The sequence below is a fragment of the Leiobunum rupestre genome, chromosome 1 (genome assembly GCF_980474605.1).
Source record: "Leiobunum rupestre chromosome 1, qqLeiRupe1.1.hap1, whole genome shotgun sequence".
Lineage (NCBI taxonomy): Eukaryota > Metazoa > Arthropoda > Arachnida > Opiliones > Sclerosomatidae > Leiobunum > Leiobunum rupestre.
In genome coordinates this window covers 86,014,255-86,034,086 of record NC_143384.1, presented here as the reverse complement: position 1 = coordinate 86,034,086, position 19,832 = coordinate 86,014,255, and the positions used below count along the sequence as shown (strand labels likewise).

The 19,832-nt window shown below is 35.3% G+C and overlaps 2 protein-coding genes across 2 annotated transcripts in view; one reads left to right on the top strand and one right to left on the bottom strand.

Moving 5' to 3' along the window:
* Positions 1 to 19,832, bottom strand: part of LOC149968651 (chitin deacetylase 7-like) — a 28,079-nt gene that overhangs the window by 3,084 nt on the left and 5,163 nt on the right. The window lies entirely within an intron of this gene.
* LOC149968652 (chitin deacetylase 7-like) lies at positions 7,636 to 9,629 on the top strand. Its single transcript, XM_090154893.1, has 4 exons — positions 7,636 to 7,678; positions 7,834 to 8,043; positions 8,197 to 8,530; positions 8,632 to 9,629. The coding sequence occupies exons 1-4, from the start codon at positions 7,639 to 7,641 to the stop codon at positions 9,533 to 9,535; spliced, it is 1,488 nt and encodes a 495-aa protein (XP_090011019.1). The 5' UTR covers positions 7,636 to 7,638; the 3' UTR covers positions 9,536 to 9,629.

Below are 19,832 nucleotides of genomic sequence, written 5' to 3'. Positions count from 1 at the left end.
AAAGTTTATATTTGGTTGAATTCCACGGGTTCTGCTTTATGGATTTCCTAAAAATAAATTTCAAATTGAAGCTAATTAAACACACGATAGAATGACCTTTAAAAGGTCTAGAAATAAAGTATCATAATTTAAATATAACTTGACAAACTTTAATTGAAATTAACAGCATTTTAAGTTTTATAGATGGCGCTGTGTGATTTAATTAATAATGAAATTTGAGAAAAAATCTAAAATATTTTGAAAATCACACAGCGCCATCTATTTTAGTGTCGATGAACTATTGAAATTTAAAAACGACCAAAATTATACCATCTACCCTATTTTAAGTTTTATGGGAAAACTACATAACGAAATCACAATGTGAAGATCTCAAAAAGAAGCTATTGAACGTTTCAATGTATTAATTATGAAATATTTAAAAGTTCATGTTTCTAAGAGTGTCAAAAATTAATTTAAATTAACCTTCTACCTAATATCTTTAAAACTAATTAAGATATGAAGAAACTTCGAAAAACAATGGATAGACAACGTTGTCAAACGTAAATAATTAAAATTTCAAGATTCTCAGAATAATACATTGTGCATTAAACTTAAAATGCTGTTAATTTCAATTAAAGTTTGTCAAGTTATATTTAAATTATGATACTTTATTTCTAGACCTTTTAAAGGTCATTGTATGGTGTGTTTAATTAGCTTCAATTTGAAATTTATTTTTAGGAAATAAAGCAGAACCCGTGGAATTCAACCAAATATAAACTTTATATTTTACGTGAATTTTAAACAATTTGGGTCAAGACCCAGTTTATATTAGCCTTAATCACATCTTGGATTATAGCTGAAGGGGAAACCAGCTGCGGACGCCACGAATTAGCCTTTTCAGTTTACATAGAGCCACTTAGTGGCAAATGCGAGAAGCTCATGAACTGCTGGATTTATTTTTCAATAAAGTGTCTGCTTAGCAGAAGAAAATCCAGCAGTTTATGGGCTTCTTGCATTTGCCACTACGTGGCTCTATGTAAACTGAAAAGGCTAATTATGTTATTATTGGACCAGTTTTAGTTTTTCATCGAACAATTCAAATTTTTGAAATGAGACTATGATATTTATTTTATTATTTGTTCAGATTAATTTCTTAATTGCCATTTACTTATGTTTTAAAATTGACAAGCCAACCGAGAGGTCCGGACATTTCTTAAAATACCGTAGAAAATTTGGATAAAAATTCCCTCTTATAGGCCTTATATCGAAAATTCATAAAAATCCCATTTTTTGTAACAAAATGGGTCCGAACCATCAAAGCCCAAAATTTTGACAATTTTTTCATCCATTTTGTAAGATAAATGGATGACGTTTTATTTTGTTAAATGGGTAAAAGAGTAAAATCTGTTTTGGGCCTTCATGTTTAGAGCTTAACATTATTTAAAATGAACATTGAAGTCCACCTTTAGCCTTCGCGTTTTGGTTTTATATCATTTATTACAGTTTCAAGAAGTTTTATTCTATAAATTTCTTATTTCGCGGGATAGATATTAACAAGAATCGATCTATTTATATATAGATATATATATAAATAGATCAATTCTCGATATTAATAATAAGATGTTTCGAAGTTTGCTGACTTTTTCTCTCCTCTGGTAAGAGACAATTGTTTTTGGCGTTACTCTGACAATACACCGCGCGATGCTGAGAGTCGATACCCCATCTGGTGATCGAAAACATTAATAAACATTCATAGGTTTTCCCTTTAATTGTGAGTTATATTTGCGGTGAGATAGATGATAAATAAAACATTGATGTATTTGCTACGCGCACAAATACAAGAGATCATTCTGATTGGCTTGGAGTTTAGAATTTTGAACCTTTTTGTAGGTTGTCTAATTAAATGCTTCTAATTGTCAAACATTTCTGAAATGTAAAAAACGTTTTAGTAAATCAATAAATTTAAGCGTAAAATAATAATTTTCAAAATATTATATTTTTACCTATTTGGTTTCTTAAGCCTTGTCCTGGCAAAGTAAAAATAATTATAATAATAATCAGCTAAGCTAATACCGACGGCACCACCTTAGGCCTAAGTCATCGGGCGACTTTTAAAGCCATTAATTCAGGTGGCCGGGTTACAATGCGTTTGGTTAATGGAAAATTAATGTGCAAACATAACAATGTTTGATCTATCAGACTATATGTAGCATATTCGACTAATGTTTTATCTTTATCTCTAATTAGAACAATTTTGAACTTTACTATTATATTATTTATGACTGGTTTGTTCAAATGGGAATCTCTACGCGACTTTTAAGAATTTTGTCTCGAAAATATTATAAAAACCTATCGTAAAAACGTTTAGTAAAATTATATAATATAAATATTTATATTGAGTGATTTCAGCCTTCAAAACATCTTATTGTAAAAAATAACTTTACTCAATAGTTAATTAAACTTTATTTCGAAAACATAATAAAGTCCTTCAAATTATAATTTCGAAAATCGACCACAATATTAAATTAAAAAATATGAATAATAATAATAATAATTATAATCTTTATTTGTCCTTTAGACAAAAGGGATAGCCCTGTTAAATAGTGCAAACTCAACCTTCGTAAACTTTATTTCCAAAATATAATAAAGTCCTGTAATAAAAATTACCAAAAATCAATGGGGCATACTAAACCTTCAAATAATATTTAGGAAAATATAAGAAAATATTAAATTAAAAATAAAAAAATATGGCTCATCCTTAAAAATGTGTACTATAATATAAAGCCCTATAATAAAAAATAACGACAATAAATATTGTAAATTTTGTATAAAATCTTCAATAAACTGTAGTAAATAATACAATCTCTATCTTCAAAACAACAACATTTAAAAACTAGAAACTTGTCTTAACGGTTCACTATATAGATTGTACCAGCTCGCTGACTTAAACAGTGTCAGTATAATACAGGTGGATAAATACGGGAAATACCCGGCTTGGAAGGATTTGGCAGGTGTTTTTGGCCGGCCAAAAATTTTCCACGATTGGTGGGGAAAATGGAGGGGACCAAAGATAGCGCTCGGAATTTGGAACATCACGATTTTAAAAAATAGAGCCGTCAAAATACTAGGGAAAGCCCAGGGCGGAGAGCTCTTCCAGGAATTATTGTCAGGGTTTAGGGTCAAATGTTAGCTAGGGTTTGATTCAAAGACTATATATTCTTTGCGTCCGATTGTAAACTTAATGAACGTGAACATTCGAAATTTATTTGCCGCCCAAAGTATTGAAATGGATTTATTGGATTATATATAGGGTTGGAAAAAATTAATTCTTTTTTATAAAATACATAAACTGCTTTTTTGTTTAATACTAGTTTTTATTCCTACAAATAAAACAATGTTTTAAACATGTTTTATTATTTGCTGGGTAAAGCTTGTGTACACCCATTTAGTGTTAGGTAAGGAGGTTCTTGAAATGTTTTTAGATAAAAGGTGGCGCTGCCCAACATTAGGGGAGCGAATCTGCCTTCGGGTTTGTACGAAGCCGCGCGAGGTTTTTTTATTTGTTACACGAGCTGACTCGTGCACGCGCGTGACATATCAAAGGAAAGGCTGATTTAGTCCCCTAATGTTGTGCAGCGCCCCCTTTTATTTAAAAAGCCAAATTGTCTTTATTTAAAAAATTAAATTTATTGTCGAAATCTAATGTTATACGAAATCGCATTTAAAAAGTCAGGTAAACCACGAACATTATTTGAATATTCTTCACAAAGACATTTAAGTCTAAGTTGAAGGTCACAGAAAATCTTTCGTTTTTTTGTGGTAAATTACATACATATAGCCGTTGTAACAAAGTTTTTCCTTCCCCTTATTTGAAGTAATAACCTGCATGACATGAAATTTGTGAATGAACTAATAATCCTTTTAATTATTTACATTATTTTTATTTTTATCAGTTTTAATTATTGACATTTATATTTTCTTATCATATTTTTATTTGGATTAAATGTCCGTGGATTTTATTTATTTTAGATTTTTTGGTTAGGATTTTTTATCCTTAGATTTTTTGGTTTTGGATTTTATTTCCGTTTACCCTAAAAACCATTTAGTTCGATATTTTTAAGGGAATTATTTCACAAAAAATACTTTAATTAGAATACATATAATTGGAAACACTCTTGGAAGGTCAAGGACTACTTAATAATTTATTGAAAAATGGGAATATAGTAAGGGAAAATGTGGTTAAACTTAGCGAAAGTTTAAAATGTTGTCTAACCGTCTAGATTACGCGCATATTTTCGTGTTGAACAGAAATTAAGCAATATGATTAAAGTATTTTAACGGTTTCGGTATTTTGTTCAAATAAAATACTTAGTACTTTTGAAAGCATTTTAATCAAATATTAAATAATGGAGAAGTATTTTAAAATTAGAAATAGTCTGGTAACCGAAAAACCGCCAAGCTCGTTAAACTTTTAAAATAAATTAATCAAGGCCATTTGATCAATGTTGCCCTTAAAAGTATTTTCAATTTAAAAAAAACTTAAAACGTAGATTGTTTTAAAATAAATTCTATAAAAAAACAAAAAACTCTTTATAAGCTAGATATAAACAAGATGTCACGGACATTTAATTACACACAATCTACACGATGTATTAACTATATTTGAAATATTAAATTTGAACTAATTTACCAATTAACTTAATAAACCGAAGAGGATTATTATCGAAAAATAATTTTCCGAGTTACCTGGTTTTGGAAATAAGGTAGCGAAACGCGAACGAGTTAGATGGCGCCTGTATCAATTAGCCTTTTCAGTTTGCATAGAGCCACGTAGTGGCAAATGCAAGAAGCTCATAAACTGCTGGATTTTCGTCTGCTAAGCAGACGCATTATTGAAAAATCGTCTGCTTAGCAGACGAAACTACAGCAGTTCATGAGCTTCTCGCATTTGCCACTACGTGGCTCATGTAAACTGAACAGGCTAATTGGCACGAAATTCCAAAATAATTTTCCGAGTTACCTGGTTTTGGAAATAAGATAGCGAAACGCGAACGAGTTACATGGCGCCTGTATCAATTGGCACGAAATTCCAATATGACATTAGTGCGTACGCGGGCTGTGGGGTTCCGCGAATTGGCCAGAAATCTCCCTCAAAATTAAAATTTCTTAACGCGACCGAAGACGCAGTTCAGAAATGATCAGTGCTAACTAAAAATATAATATTCAACCAAGTCGCTCTTAATTTATAAAAATCAAGATGACGTTTGAAATGGAGTAGGACTATCAGATTGTTATATTATTATTAATATTTTACAAAATCTGGGATTTTTACCCAAATTTTCTAAGATATTTTGTGAAATGTCCGGACCTCTCGGTTGGTTTGACAATTTTAAATTTTTTTTAAACAAATAAATGGTAATAGAATTTTTCTATGAAAAACTAAACTCATCCAATAATAACATAATTCGTGACGTCCGCAGCTGGTTTCCCCTTCAGCCATAATACAAGATGTGATTCAGAAAATAAAAAATAATGTACTTTATACAAGATGTCCATTATTATTCGAAACAGTAATTTTTCTCAATAACCGTTGTAGTTAGAATTTTGAAATTTTTTGTGTGAATTGTCAGTGCCGGGGGCCATTGTTGTCCATAATGTTTATCGATTTAAAAATAATATTTTAAAATTTTGAAAACATAAATTTTGATGTATTGAAGCTCGTCAAAATTTGCCAATGAGAAAAATGTAGAGCGACGTCGAAAACATAAGAATAACGTTTGGTCGTTGAAAACACAATCATTTTTCACGAAATTACACGCGTTTGAAAATTGACTTAACCGGTAAACAAAATAATTGGAAAAATCAAAAACTAGAATCTTTTGGATGCAGTGGAAGTCGTAAGACAATATTATTGTTAGACTGAACTAAATATAATTTTTATTTATTTAAATTAAATTTAATGAAAAATAACCGAAAGTTCAAAAACAATATCCCCGAGATTAGATACGTGATATCTTGAAGGTTCCCCGCGTATTTACTGAACGAAAATGTTCTATGGTAATATAGCATTTAAATGAGAGTTAGAAATTTAGAATCTTGCATTAAATAAATAAAAATAATATTTAGTTCATCCTAAAAATAATATTGTCTTACGACTTCCACTGCATTAAAAAGATTCTAGTTTTTGATTATTCCAATTATTTTGTTTACCCGTTAAGTCAATTTTCAAACGCCTGCAATTTCGTGAAAAATGATTGTGTTTTCAACGACCAAACGTTATTCTTATGTTTTCGACGTCGCTCTACATTTTTCTCATTGGCAAATTTGACGAGCTCCAATACATTAAAATTTATTTTTTTAAAATTTTAAAATATTATTTTAAAATCGATTAACATAATGTACAACAATGGCCCCCGGTACTGACAATTCACACAAAAAAATAAAAATTCTAACTACAACGGTTATTGAGAAAAATTACTGTTTCGAATAATAATGGACAACCTGTATAGCATAATTTAAATTGGAATATACACATTTTGGCGCCGGTTCGTGATTCTATGAGAGTTCAAGAGCCAACAATATACTTAAAATAAAATAACGAACATAACGCGAAAAGGAGCAAATCGAAGCTTAAAAAAGAAAACTGTGGTACCATAAGTTAATAATATTTTTCGCATAAGTGTATCAGTTCCATAGCTGCCTCGTGTAAACATTTTACAGAAAGTAGTTTTTACAATGACCACTCATTTTTGGTCGACTTTGGACTAAGTTATTAGGCTGAAAGCACGCTCATAGTGAGCGCTCGCATAGAGTCGTAGGTTAAAGTTGTTTATATTATTTACAACCGGGCTTATCTTTTTAAAACTAAGGTCAAATCTACGTCAGTCTACAAATAGCTAAGCTATCAGTAATTATTTCAATCAACTAACACACTTATGTAATAGTTATAGACTCATGGTAATACTAATAGTAATATTAGTCTTAGCCAACCAACGACTGGCTTTAATATAAGTTCATAATAACAGCAAATATTTCTAAGTTTCAATAATTACAATTTAGTTACGCATATTTTTAAATTGACCGGAAATTTTAATGATCCAGGAAATAGAAACGCTTTACCAAATTTCCGAAAATAAATCATTTCTATTAAATAAAAAATAGGAATCTATATTTTTATTATCAAAAACCAAATGAGGCTATAAATTTGTTTTTCTATAGATTAAATATCATACGTTAAATAAACAAGGAGATTTGTATTCGAAAAAGTGTAATTTATTGGCACTAGTGCAATTTACTTATCAAGCACTTTTGTTTGCCTATAGATATTAGCGATTAGCTTCAATTCCAGGCGTTCTCTAGCGTGGACCAACTTATCTATTTTCTTGTTTGCAGCTTTTGTCAACAGCTGCAAGCCCAAAGTCCCCCGGCGCTGATGGGCTAGAGCGGGGAAACACGCGCGAGCCCCTTGTACCCCGGATGAAAGGGGAGGGGCGGAACTCCTTTAGAGTATCAGCCATGATCGGGGGGGGGGGGTTATTTCGCAGCTTTACCGTCCGGAGTATAAATAGCTGGGAACTCACCACGGCATTAATCATACTTCCTTCGTTTCCCATCGAACAAGTTATCACCTCTTCCCTCTTCTTTACGATGAAGACTACGATGCTATTGCCGTTTAGTCTCAGCGCCTTGCTTTGTTATGGTAAGTTTAGAAATTCTGAAGTTATTTTGACTTCCATTCCGAGTAGGTGGTTATTTAAGCCAGTCTCGAACTATGTTTTCGACCGTAACTTCGCTCGTGTTAAGTTCGGCGTTTCACTTAGGCACTAAGTTCCACTAACCTTTTTTTCATTGCAGTGTTGTCGGCTCCCAGCTTGAAGCCAGCCCCGTACAAATGTCCGCGCTCCAAGGGCATGTACGCCGACCCCGAGTCCTGCCGGCGCTTCTACATGTGCGCCGAGAACTACCCGTACTCGCAAGCCTGTCCTCCGGGGCTCTACTTCGACGACGTCAAGAAACACTGCATGCACAAGTCCAAGGACCTGACTTGCGGACCCGTGCCTCTTCGTAAGTACATTTTCTAGCGTTTTGCGACGTTTTATAAAATTGTGAAAATAAATTGTTTCCCATCTTTAAATAGTACCTTTAATTCAATTTCAATACTAGTTCCTAATTCCCCAATATACAATTTTCATGTTTTCCTCAATTGACTTTCAATAGCTCCAATCGTAACGACCACCGTCGACCCTCTGCGGGCCACCCGTTGCGACGAGACCCAGTGTTCCTTGCCCAAATGCCACTGCAGCCGGGACGGCACCAAAATCCCCGGTCGCGTGTCCCCTAACGACGTCCCCATGATGGTCACCATCTCCTTCGACGGCGCCCTCAATTACCAGAACATCGAGTACTACCAGAACGTCCTCAACATCACGAAGAAGAATCCCAACGGATGTCCGGCTAGTTTCACCTTCTTCGTCTCGCACAGCTACTCCAGCTACTACAACATCCAACAGATGGCCGCCGCTGGACACGAAATTGGACTCAACGGAATCTAGTAAGTGTTAAAATAAATCGTGTACAACTCATTGGTGTTTTAAAATAAAATTATTAGTAATATTTTGCTGGCCAATATTTAATTGTCGTGTCCCTTTCTAGCTCCCGTGAACCCGAATCATGGTGGGAAACGGCTACCAAGGACGAGTTAAAGGAACAGTTCGAAGGACTAAGAACCATGCTGGTCAAATACGCCAACCTGACCAAGGAGAGCATCGTCGGAATGAGGTCGCCCTTCCTGAGGAACGGAGGCAACGAAATGGCCGCCATGATCAAGGACATGGGTCTCAAGTACGACTCTTCCCTGCCCGCCTCCCGCACTGTCGGCGTCTGGCCGTACACCTTCGACTACAGAATTCCTCACCGTTGCATCGGCGGAAGCAAGTGCCCGACCCGCTCCTTCGAAGGCGTCTGGGAATACCCTCTCAACATGCTCTTCTCCGAAGACGGTCTCGGAGGCAGCTGCGCCTTGGCCGACCAGTGCGTCTTCCAGCCGGACGAGGACATCATCTTCGACTTCTTGATGGAGAACTTCAACCGTCATTACAAAACCAATCGCGCTCCTCTGGGTCTCTACTTCCACTCCAATTGGTTCCAGACCGAGTCTAAGGTGGAAGCGCTCAAGAGGTTCGTACAAAAGATCCAAGACACCCACAAGGACGTCTGGTTCGTTAGCGTTAAACGCGCTATGGAGTGGACCCAGAACCCGAGTGCCAACGCCGCCAGTCATCCCGCTTTCGCCTGCGTCGAGAGGCCACCCACTTCGTGCAACAACCCGAGGACCTGCATCCTGACCTTCATGCAAGATGGCGTCGAGGAGACCAGGTACATGCAGACCTGCTCGGTATGTCCCCGCACGTACCCTTGGCTGGGTAACCCCGAAGGCTTGCCCTTGCCTGGAGAGGTCATCGACGAGGAAAGTGCTCCCCGCGAACTCGGCCAAAACGGGAAAGACACTCTCACGGAGGAAGACGAAGAATACCAGCAATTCTTATCCAATTATTAATCGGAACTAGTTTTTAACTTTTACGTTTGTTAAAAACTTCTTTAATTGGAACTAAACTCATAATTTGTACATATTTAAACATAATAAAAAACGTATTTTATCCAGTATGATTTCTCCTTATTCACCATTTTTAATCTTATACATGCTAGGTTTTCGAAAGCGCTTGGGGAAAGAACTTTATGTAATTTCCCTTTCTATCACGGTTTCCTGTTAGTTATACCAAAAGTTGATGTGACTTCGTACAAAAAGTATCACCGTCACGTCGGCCAAGAAACGTGTTAATTCTAAGCCCTCCTACCCCACCCCATCCCTCACAGGTGGATGAATACTATTTCCCCGCCAGAGTTGGAGCCGACTATCGCAGTCACATTATGGTCGTATGTAACTTACATACGACCTTATAGGGTTTCTTTAAAATTAGCTTTCTAAAATTGTTTATTAGATAACTCAGTTTTATTTAAAATGCAAATAGTTATTAGTTTAATTTGTATTTAAGAATCACAATTTGGTCTTGTAATGCAACATTGGGCCAAGCCTTGGCTGAACCGACTTTTTACACTAGTTTTAACTGCAGCCCAGTTAGCAGATGTATTTTCTTTCGCGGTATTTTAAATTCATATCTAATTTAATTGGATAATCAAAATTATGCGTTGTTTGCTATTATTTATGCTTAAGAAATGTAATGACAAGCCTATTTATATATGTGTATAAATACATATATTTCTTTTTACTTAACCTTCTTATCTAATCTTGCCTTAAGGTTGAAAGTGGCCTAAAATTTATCTGTGACTTGGCCTACTATTATTCTTGTAGATCTTTCTTTATTGGAGCAAACAAATAAACATTATTATTATTATTATAGCATATGTACCTTCAGCCAAAGGTAGTGAGACTTTTTGCATGAAGTCATATCCACTTTTGATTTTACACGAGGGGACAGCGAGTACTGCCTTTGCTAGTGCTATATCTGTAAAAGATTACGTAATCACTTTAGTACAGTCGAAGGTACAGGCTTGTACGCCGATTACAGATATACTCGAAATCACTGTTACCTGGGGCAGTAAATTGGTCGGCATTTAACAATAATACTCATACGCGGAACTTCATTAACTGATCAGTAGATGGCGTTAATCGTCCACAGTGGTTTCAGCGGTGCTACTTATAAATAATCGCACCCACGCAACAACGAACTTACGGACTTTGCACTCAAAGGCCGAGAACAGAGATTCCATTTTCTCGTGTGCGAATTAAGACCCCCACAAAATTGAGTGACAGCGTCGACAGCTTGACCGACGGCTTGGACTGTTTTTGAATAGAATATATACAATGAGCATCAAAAAAAGAGGTAAGCTACAATACATGGAATTGTCCAGGCGGTCATTCAAGTTGTCAGAGATGTCAATCAGTTGTCACTCGTCAAAAAATTAAGTACAGGATAAGAGGGGTGGAAATTCGCTCTGGTCTCGGTCTTCAAGCTCGTACAGGAAAATCAACGTGTTAATTTACATAGAAAAATCAAAGGTTTTCTGTCCAATCGCTAGTCTTTGGTTATGTATTATTTTAAAGCAGTGTTGCCATGTCCTTTTTAGCGAATAAACCGTTGTTACGACCAATGCCAATGGTCGAGATAGTGAGGTCACCGTGTTAGTTTAAATTTAAATTTTAGGTAAAAAAATGTATTTATTTAAATAGTACATATTTTACAAGCTCTTTTACGTTTGTAGTTTATTTTGGTGTCAATCAATATATTAAACTTTACTCTCAGCAAACATTTCTAAATGGTAGTGTACCCCAGGTAACAGTGATTTCGAGTATAGTAATTACTGATTAGCCCTTCGATTGCACAGGGTTTACTTTTCGGTCTCCTTGTTTGAGTAACCCGAACAAATTTATGGGTCAACGTCATGTGCTCTTCTTCGAACACCTCATTATATAATTTGCTTGGTGTGTTGCCACATTTTTTTAATTGTGGCTAGTATTTACTCTCAAGTTCTTCTGTATTTTGGAAATTTGTTTCCTATATTTTCTATTCACTTCTAAATTTCCTATTTTTCTATAAAATGTTTAGGTCACCCTGCATTTAAATAACACATACTTGCTAACGAATTTAGACTGGAACAGCTCATCCTTAGTTTTGTTATTAAAGGTTTTGTAAACATTCAGTAAGCTTAGTTCCCACGTTAATTTAAAAAATAATCGGTTAGTTTCAAAATTAAATGTGTAGGGGGGGCTAATCATAATAATTATTGTTAAAAAACTTGAAATAACGCAATATTTTTCCCTATCCGATAGGTAAAATACTGTGTTATTTCCAGACACGTGCCACACTATTGCCCAATTTTCATTTACAGGAAGTTCTAGCAGTTTTTCATTTATTTTTGCCGCCAAGTATCGTCCAAAATCGAAATTAAAATTAATAGCAACTTTCACAAATATAATATTTTGGAAAAAACGATAAGTATGAAAATTAAAACATCTTAGTTAAATTTCCACATTTATTTTTATAAAATCAAAAATGATATTTACATTATAAATTAATTTACAAAATCAAAATAAGACCATTGACCGTAGTTTCATTATCTTATATTTCACATTTATGCAAATTCAACAAAGCTCGTCCATTGAACTTCAAAAAACTCTACATACTAATCCTTATATAATGTTATTTCAATCATAAATAATTAATAGTTTAAAAATATATTCATTTCAGATTAAACATTATCGTTATCGTATTTTTAAAAATTTTATATTTGTGAAAGAAGCCATTATTTATAATTTCGATTTTGGTCAATAGATGGCGGCTTTCGAGTCGTGCAAATGTAAATGAAAAACTGCTAGAACTAAATGAAAACTGAGACGGTTATGGCAACTATAAATAATAGTAGTTCCTAATACTATTATTAATACAAGACGGAGGGCTGGATTAACCATTAAACGAGATAAGCAATTGCTTAGGGCAACAAGAGAATTGAGGGCAGCCAAAAAGTTTAAGACCAATTCCCAAATTTAAATAGTTAAAATTTAACAAAATAGGGGGAATTTCTACTCTCAAACCTTGCCAATGCAGTCTTCGAGGTTGAAGTTCGATTAGTGGAGAATAATCACTGTGTTTTCTACCTTCGTAACCCGTCACTCATTTTCACTGGGTGCCCCGGTGCTCACGATTGGCCCGCAACGGTAGCTTTTCTCATTTTTATTTCGTTGCCCCTAAAAGGGGGAAACGAAATTATAATTTCCCTCTGAAACGGGTGTCGGTGATAGGATTAGGATTACCTCGATGCGTTCGTAAAGGCGCGAGTTCAGTGGGTTATTCCCTTGAGGCTGTGAAGGGTGCTCCGGGAGTAACTTCGGAGTTCCTTCGCGGAACAAAACCGCGAGTCGAATGTGAGTCAAGGGGTGGTGGTGGGAGGGAGCAGGTCACAACGTACTAGCCACAAAGGCATTGATGTGGGTCGGAGTTTAACGCAGCAACTTCGAGGTAAGTCTGCCCCTCCCGCTTTGGCCTAGGAGAAATATTTCTGGTCGCGGAGAAAATTTATAGTATTTTAAAGTTCGCAAACTGCGGAGCAAGGTCAGGTGGGTAGAGGCAGGAAAAGAAAATATGCTCCAGCTCGCTATTTTAGTTTAGATTCGTTAGATTATACTTCAGTCATCCACGGCGCCTAGGAGTAGTAAACACACCCCTACCACAGGAGGCTAAAAGATCTCGATAAGAAAACCACAATATTAGACAATTTCATAGCTACTCAAGATATGCCAGTGGATGAAAATGAATGTTACCAGCAAACAATAAGTAGAGGTCATCTAGTCCGCATCACTGACTCGGGATATATATTTTTTGAATTAGTGGACAATTTAACGCGAGCCAATTATAATGAAAGTTTAACAAATGAACAGATGCAACGACATGGCGATATCATTAACAACTTAAAAAAAATAAAGAATTAATGGACATGTGGGCTGAGTTGAGTGATGGGTCCAAAGATTTACCAATTATTGTTCACTTGTTTTTAAAAATGAAAGGAAAAGCTCTAGCAAGAAAAATTAACGAAGATTATCAAATTAAAAGTAAAAACCCAATAATGGGTAGCAAAGGTATTAGACCAACTTTACAGGCAATAGAAGCAAAAAAAGATTAAATGTGAATACTTTAAATATGAATTTTGTGATAAATAAAGTTCCTAATTGAAATTATGAAAACTTCTTACATTTATTCTTAATTGCTCGAATAGTATTGAGTCGCCTACAATTATGCATGTATTCTTGAATTGTGGGGTTTGTATTTGACCGTGTAGAAGCTCGATGAAGACTAAATTGCTGTTCAATTAAGTCTTGATTAATTTTATTTGTTAATATAAATGGAGCACCGTGGTTTAGCATAAATTTTACAATTGCAGGTACCGAATATGCTGTAAAAAATATTTACAATAACTAATTACCAAAGCAATTAGTATGTATAATCTTACCAGTTCTCCTTAAAGCTTCTCTAGTTTTAATACTTAATAGCATTTTGTTTTTCTCGCTCTTTTTAAATTCACCTGGTCGTTCCTTGACATCTCGCTCCCAGTCTTCAAGATATTTCAAGAAATTATTTTTCAACCACTATTTATTGAAAAGGATAATATGGAGAAAAAAAACCAAAACCACTTAAAGACAAAATAAATAATTAATATTTACTTTCAGCCTTTCATCATCAGTGGAGGTGTATGCGGCATTGTTTTTATTTCTTGAAGTTTTATGCTCCTTAAGATGTTTAGTATTTACTAAGTCAAAACATTTATTGAAGGTCCTTATAAACAATATTGTTTCTGATAGTTCTGGATCCTTTTGTAGTTCTAAAGCTGCGGCTGTTGAAGAGCTTAAAACCTGAGCTGCCAGTTTTACAGACATTAGTGAATACGAAATAGGGAAAACATGACTGAACGTGAGTTTATGGGCTATGCGTAAAATAGTTTGACGCTTGTAAAGATTAATAATGTGTTGCCTTTGAATGTGTTTTCCATTTTTAAATAGATTTCTGGTATTACAATAGTATCCACTATTTAAAAAACAATTCCTTGTGGTTTTGATTAGGTGTGGTGGATCAGATACAAAATAAATGAATCTAGGTACATCTCTTGCGAACAAATTTCTGGTTCTATATGGCACCTTATCTTTCTCAGATGAATACAATTTAAAAAACTTGCGGTTGCTAGTGGCGCCATCGCACACATAGGCTAGAACTTTTATACCGACGGCTTCCAATTTTTCTGTAGCTTCCCACACATATTTTACAATCTCTATTGCACTAAGTGTTTTTGAGGGGGAAAATGTCAATGCAAATTTAAAAGTTGATGAAACCTAGGGAAACATACTGATGGTGTGGTTCAGATCCAACTTTATCAAGTTCTTCTTTCGCTCTCAAAAACTGTTCATCATTAAAGCCTGGTGTTTCAGATGTTTTGAGTTTGGTTAGAGTATTACGAGAAGGAAGGCTTGAGAATCCAGATTGACGCATTATTTCATAACACGATGAACATTTATTTCTTAAAAATGAACAATTTCCAGGATATCTGGGTGCCACTTATATCCGTATTTATTTTTAGTTTGGATATTCCTTCTTTTTTGTTCCTCAAAAATCTCGTTCAGTGACTTTGCATCAAAACTTCGCTTGTTAAAGAAGTCTGATAATTTTCCAAATTTATGTGTTGTAGTTTTATTTTTGGCTACTTTGTTATTTTGTTTACGATCTTTTTCCCGCATATTACTCATTCTGGTTTGCATAAATTAACGATATGAAGTACAAGGTACACACCGATGTTTTCTTGATTCCATATTTTTTATTCCAGTGCAATTTACGGCTCTTATGCAAATTTTAGCAGACGCTCTACATTTTTCACCGGCATTAAATTGATTTTTATTTTTATCATAAAACTTGATATAATTCTCTTCTACGGTTCCATTACAAATTTTATATTTGCCAAGTTTCTCTAACACTACTTTTATATATTGTAGGTTTTGGGGTTTTCCAATATCTTTCCAAACAAAGTGATTTTCACCAACTAGCTTGTTTAAAATGTGAAGTTTTACCTGGAAATTTCTATCAAATTCAATGGCCATTATGACTTTTTGATTCTTGATTTTTGATATCATAGTGATGTTATCTTCTACACTGTAGGACAACCCGAGTCGTATGGCTTCCTCAATGATATTTATATCATTTTGAATTAATACTGGTTCAGGATTACATGGTATTGGATCTGGATGCTGTTCAGTTGGTCCATTACCACCAGTGAAATGATTGGAACACACGAACCAATGTTTCTTTACATTTGCAGGATCTGTTGTTTTTCCTCACAATTTCATCCATAAAACACATTTAGCCAACATAGTTTTAGGTTTCGGGAATGGAATAAACCAAACCCCCTTCATGTGGGCCATGTAATTCCTTCGAGTGTCATTTGCACAACCGGGGTAAATACAGTGTTTGGTCGCGACCATTTTTATGGATTATAATATAAAACGGTAATTTAATTGTTAATGATTTGTTAAATGAAAATATATTAATAAAAAATAACTATAAAATAAATTAAACTAACCACAACAACCTAAAATTAATTGGATGTAAACAAAAACGGAGATAAAAGAAACTTTCCCGAATTTTTGAGCGCAGAAGAATAAATAGACGAAACAATCAACCAATTAGAATCGAGAATCATTTCGATTACGCCTTGACCAATAACAGAAGTCTGCCCTGTCTCCTGTAAAGGAGATGTTCTATGATGACACTCCTGTGTGGTAGGGGTGTGTTTACTACTCCTAGACGGCGCGTAGATTTTATAGTATTTTAAAGTTCCTAAAAACTCGAGAACGGTGCTATAGAGCTTTGAAAGTTTAACTCAAAGTTCAGAGCCTGATATCCAACTAAACGCGCCTAATTCCATATACCTGACATGGTTATTAATCTAATTCAATTTTACTCATAATTCAATTTTATTTTACTCGACTTTGGACTTTCGACTCTTTGTTTCCCTTATCTATTTTTCTCGGCTTCCGAGCACGGGGGGGGGGGGGAGGAGGGGGTGTTCGAGGTGGAGAGGGAGGCGGGGATGGCGATTGTGGCTCCCTATATCTTCCACGCCGACCCTTTGCTTCCCTTATCTCTTATATTGAGTTCCTTGCGCCCGTCCCGACGTTTAAACTTTTTTAACGGGTTAGTGTGAAATTCGTACGCATTCATTATAATGCAGCCATCTGAACAGCCATAAATAGAAAAAACAAGTTATCCAAGAAGGTGATAATATTATTTCGCTGCCCGTGTTACAGTTAAACATGGGTGACATAGACTTGTGCGGAGCTTGCTAAACGAACTTGATAGTTACGTGGTTTTAGCTCTAAGCAATGATTTACCTAGTTTTAGCATGGTAGACTTTTGGAGGAAAGAAGGTGTTTCTGGAGGGAATAATAAAATACCTCTAGCAGAGGCGGTAAGCACTTAAGCGCGACAAGCCGCCCACATATTCTTCCCAAAAAATAATTTAAACAATTTTGCAACGGTGCGAGTTTAATTACACTTTGGAAATACTAATTACGATTTTGCTTATACCCACTAAGCCACGATATTCGTGCGATACTCAAATAAATTTACGAATTTGCTTATGCTCACTTTCAAGCGAGCGATCTTAAGTGAGTGGGCCCATCGAGTTCATTTATTTGAGTACTCACTTTCGAGTGAGCGATCTTAAGTGAGTGTGCCAACCGAGCTCGTTTGCCGGTATCGGACATGGTTAACGGTAGATAAATATTTATACCCAACAAATAAAGAAAAGCGTGGGAAAAGAGGGGGGGCCCTACCCATACGCACAGACTTTACCGGTCGGCCGGCTGCATTAAAGTTTGTCCTTTTATTTATTTATTTACTAGGTTTAATACCCGGCTTCGCCCGGGGTCTTAGTTTTAATGAATTAGATATGATTTGTACGTAAGAAAGGTAAACGCTGTAAGAAAAACGCAACACGCGTAGCAAAAACGTAACAAAAAGTTCTGAACTACTTAAAAATACCAACTAAACCTCCCCTTCTACGAAGTCCCTTTTTTCACACTAACTCCTCTTCTACGAATTTCACACTAACCCGTTAAAGAGGTTTAAAGGTCGGGACGGGCGCAAGGAACTCAAGAGATGAGTAAAGGGAAGCCAAGGGTCGGCGCGGAAGATATAGGGAGCCACAATCGCCATCCCCGCCTCTCTCCCCACCTTGAATACCCCCCCCCCCCGTGCTCGGAAGCCGAGAAAAAAATTTAAATTCGAGACCAGCCGGAAAAATAGATAAGGGAAACAAAGAGTCGAAAGTCCAAAGTCGAGTAAAATAAAATTGAATTATGAGTAAAATTGAATTAGATTAATAACCATGTCGTAATCTTATCACCGACACCCGTTTCAGAGGGAAATTATAATTTCGTTTCCTCCTTTTAGGGGCAACGAAATAAAAATGAGAAAAGCTACCACACCTAATCAAAACCACAAGGAATTGTTTTTTAAATAGTGGATACTATTGTAATACCAGAAATATATTTAATATTGGAAAACACATTCAAAGGCAACACATTATTAATCTTTACAAGCGTCAAACTATTTTACGCATAGCCCATAAACTCACGTTCAGTCATGTTTTCCCTATTTCGTATTCACTAATGTCTGTAAAACTGGCAGCTCAGGTTTTAAGCTCTTCAACAGCCGCAGCTTTAGAACTACAAAAGGATCCAGAACTATCAGAAACAATATTGTTTATAAGGACCTTCAATAAATGTTTTGACTTAGTAAATACTAAACATCTTAAGGAGCATAAAACTTCAAGAAATAAAAACAATGCCGCATACACCTCCACTGATGATGAAAGGCTGAAAGTAAATATTAATTATTTATTTTGTCTTTAAGTGGTTTTGGTTTTTTTTCTCCATATTATCCTTTTCAATAAATAGTGGTTGAAAAATAATTTCTTGAAATATCTTGAAGACTGGGAGCGAGATGTCAAGGAACGACCAGGTGAATTTAAAAAGAGCGAGAAAAACAAAATGCTATTAAGTATTAAAACTAGAGAAGCTTTAAGGAGAACTGGTAAGATTATACATACTAATTGCTTTGGTAATTAGTTATTGTAAATATTTTTTACAGCATATTCGGTACCTGCAATTGTAAAATTTATGCTAAACCACGGTGCTCCATTTATATTAACAAATAAAATTAATCAAGACTTAATTGAACAGCAATTTAGTCTTCATCGAGCTTCTACACGGTCAAATACAAACCCCACAATTCAAGAATACATGCATAATTGTAGGCGACTCAATACTATTCGAGCAATTAAGAATAAATGTAAGAAGTTTTCATAATTTCAATTAGGAACTTTATTTATCACAAAATTCATATTTAAAGTATTCACATTTAATCTTTTTTTGCTTCTATTGCCTGTAAAGTTGGTCTAATACCTTTGCTACCCATTATTGGGTTTTTACTTTTAATTTGATAATCTTCGTTAATTTTTCTTGCTAGAGCTTTTCCTTTCATTTTTAAAAACAAGTGAACAATAATTGGTAAATCTTTGGACCCATCACTCAACTCAGCCCACATGTCCATTAATTCTTTATTTTTTTTAAGTTGTTAATGATATCGCCATGTCGTTGCATCTGTTCATTTGTTAAACTTTCATTATAATTGGCTCGCGTTAAATTGTCCACTAATTCAAAAAATATATATCCCGAGTCAGTGATGCGGACTAGATGACCTCTACTTATTGTTTGCTGGTAACATTCATTTTCATCCACTGGCATATCTTGAGTAGCTATGAAATTGTCTAATATTGTGGTTTTCTTATCGAGATCTTTTAGCCTCCTGTGGTAGGGGTGTGTTTACTACTCCTAGGCGCCGTGGATGACTGAAGTATAATCTAACGAATCTAAACTAAAATAGCGAGCTGGAGCATATTTTCTTTTCCTGCCTCTACCCACCTGACCTTGCTCCGCAGTTTGCGAACTTTAAAATACTATAAATTTTCTCCGCGACCAGAAATATTTCTCCTAGGCCAAAGCGGGAGGGGCAGACTTACCTCGAAGTTGCTGCGTTAAACTCCGACCCACATCAATGCCTTTGTGGCTAGTACGTTGTGACCTGCTCCCTCCCACCACCACCCCTTGACTCACATTCGACTCGCGGTTTTGTTCCGCGAAGGAACTCCGAAGTTACTCCCGGAGCACCCTTCACAGCCTCAAGGGAATAACCCACTGAACTCGCGCCTTTACGAACGCATCGAGGTAATCCTAA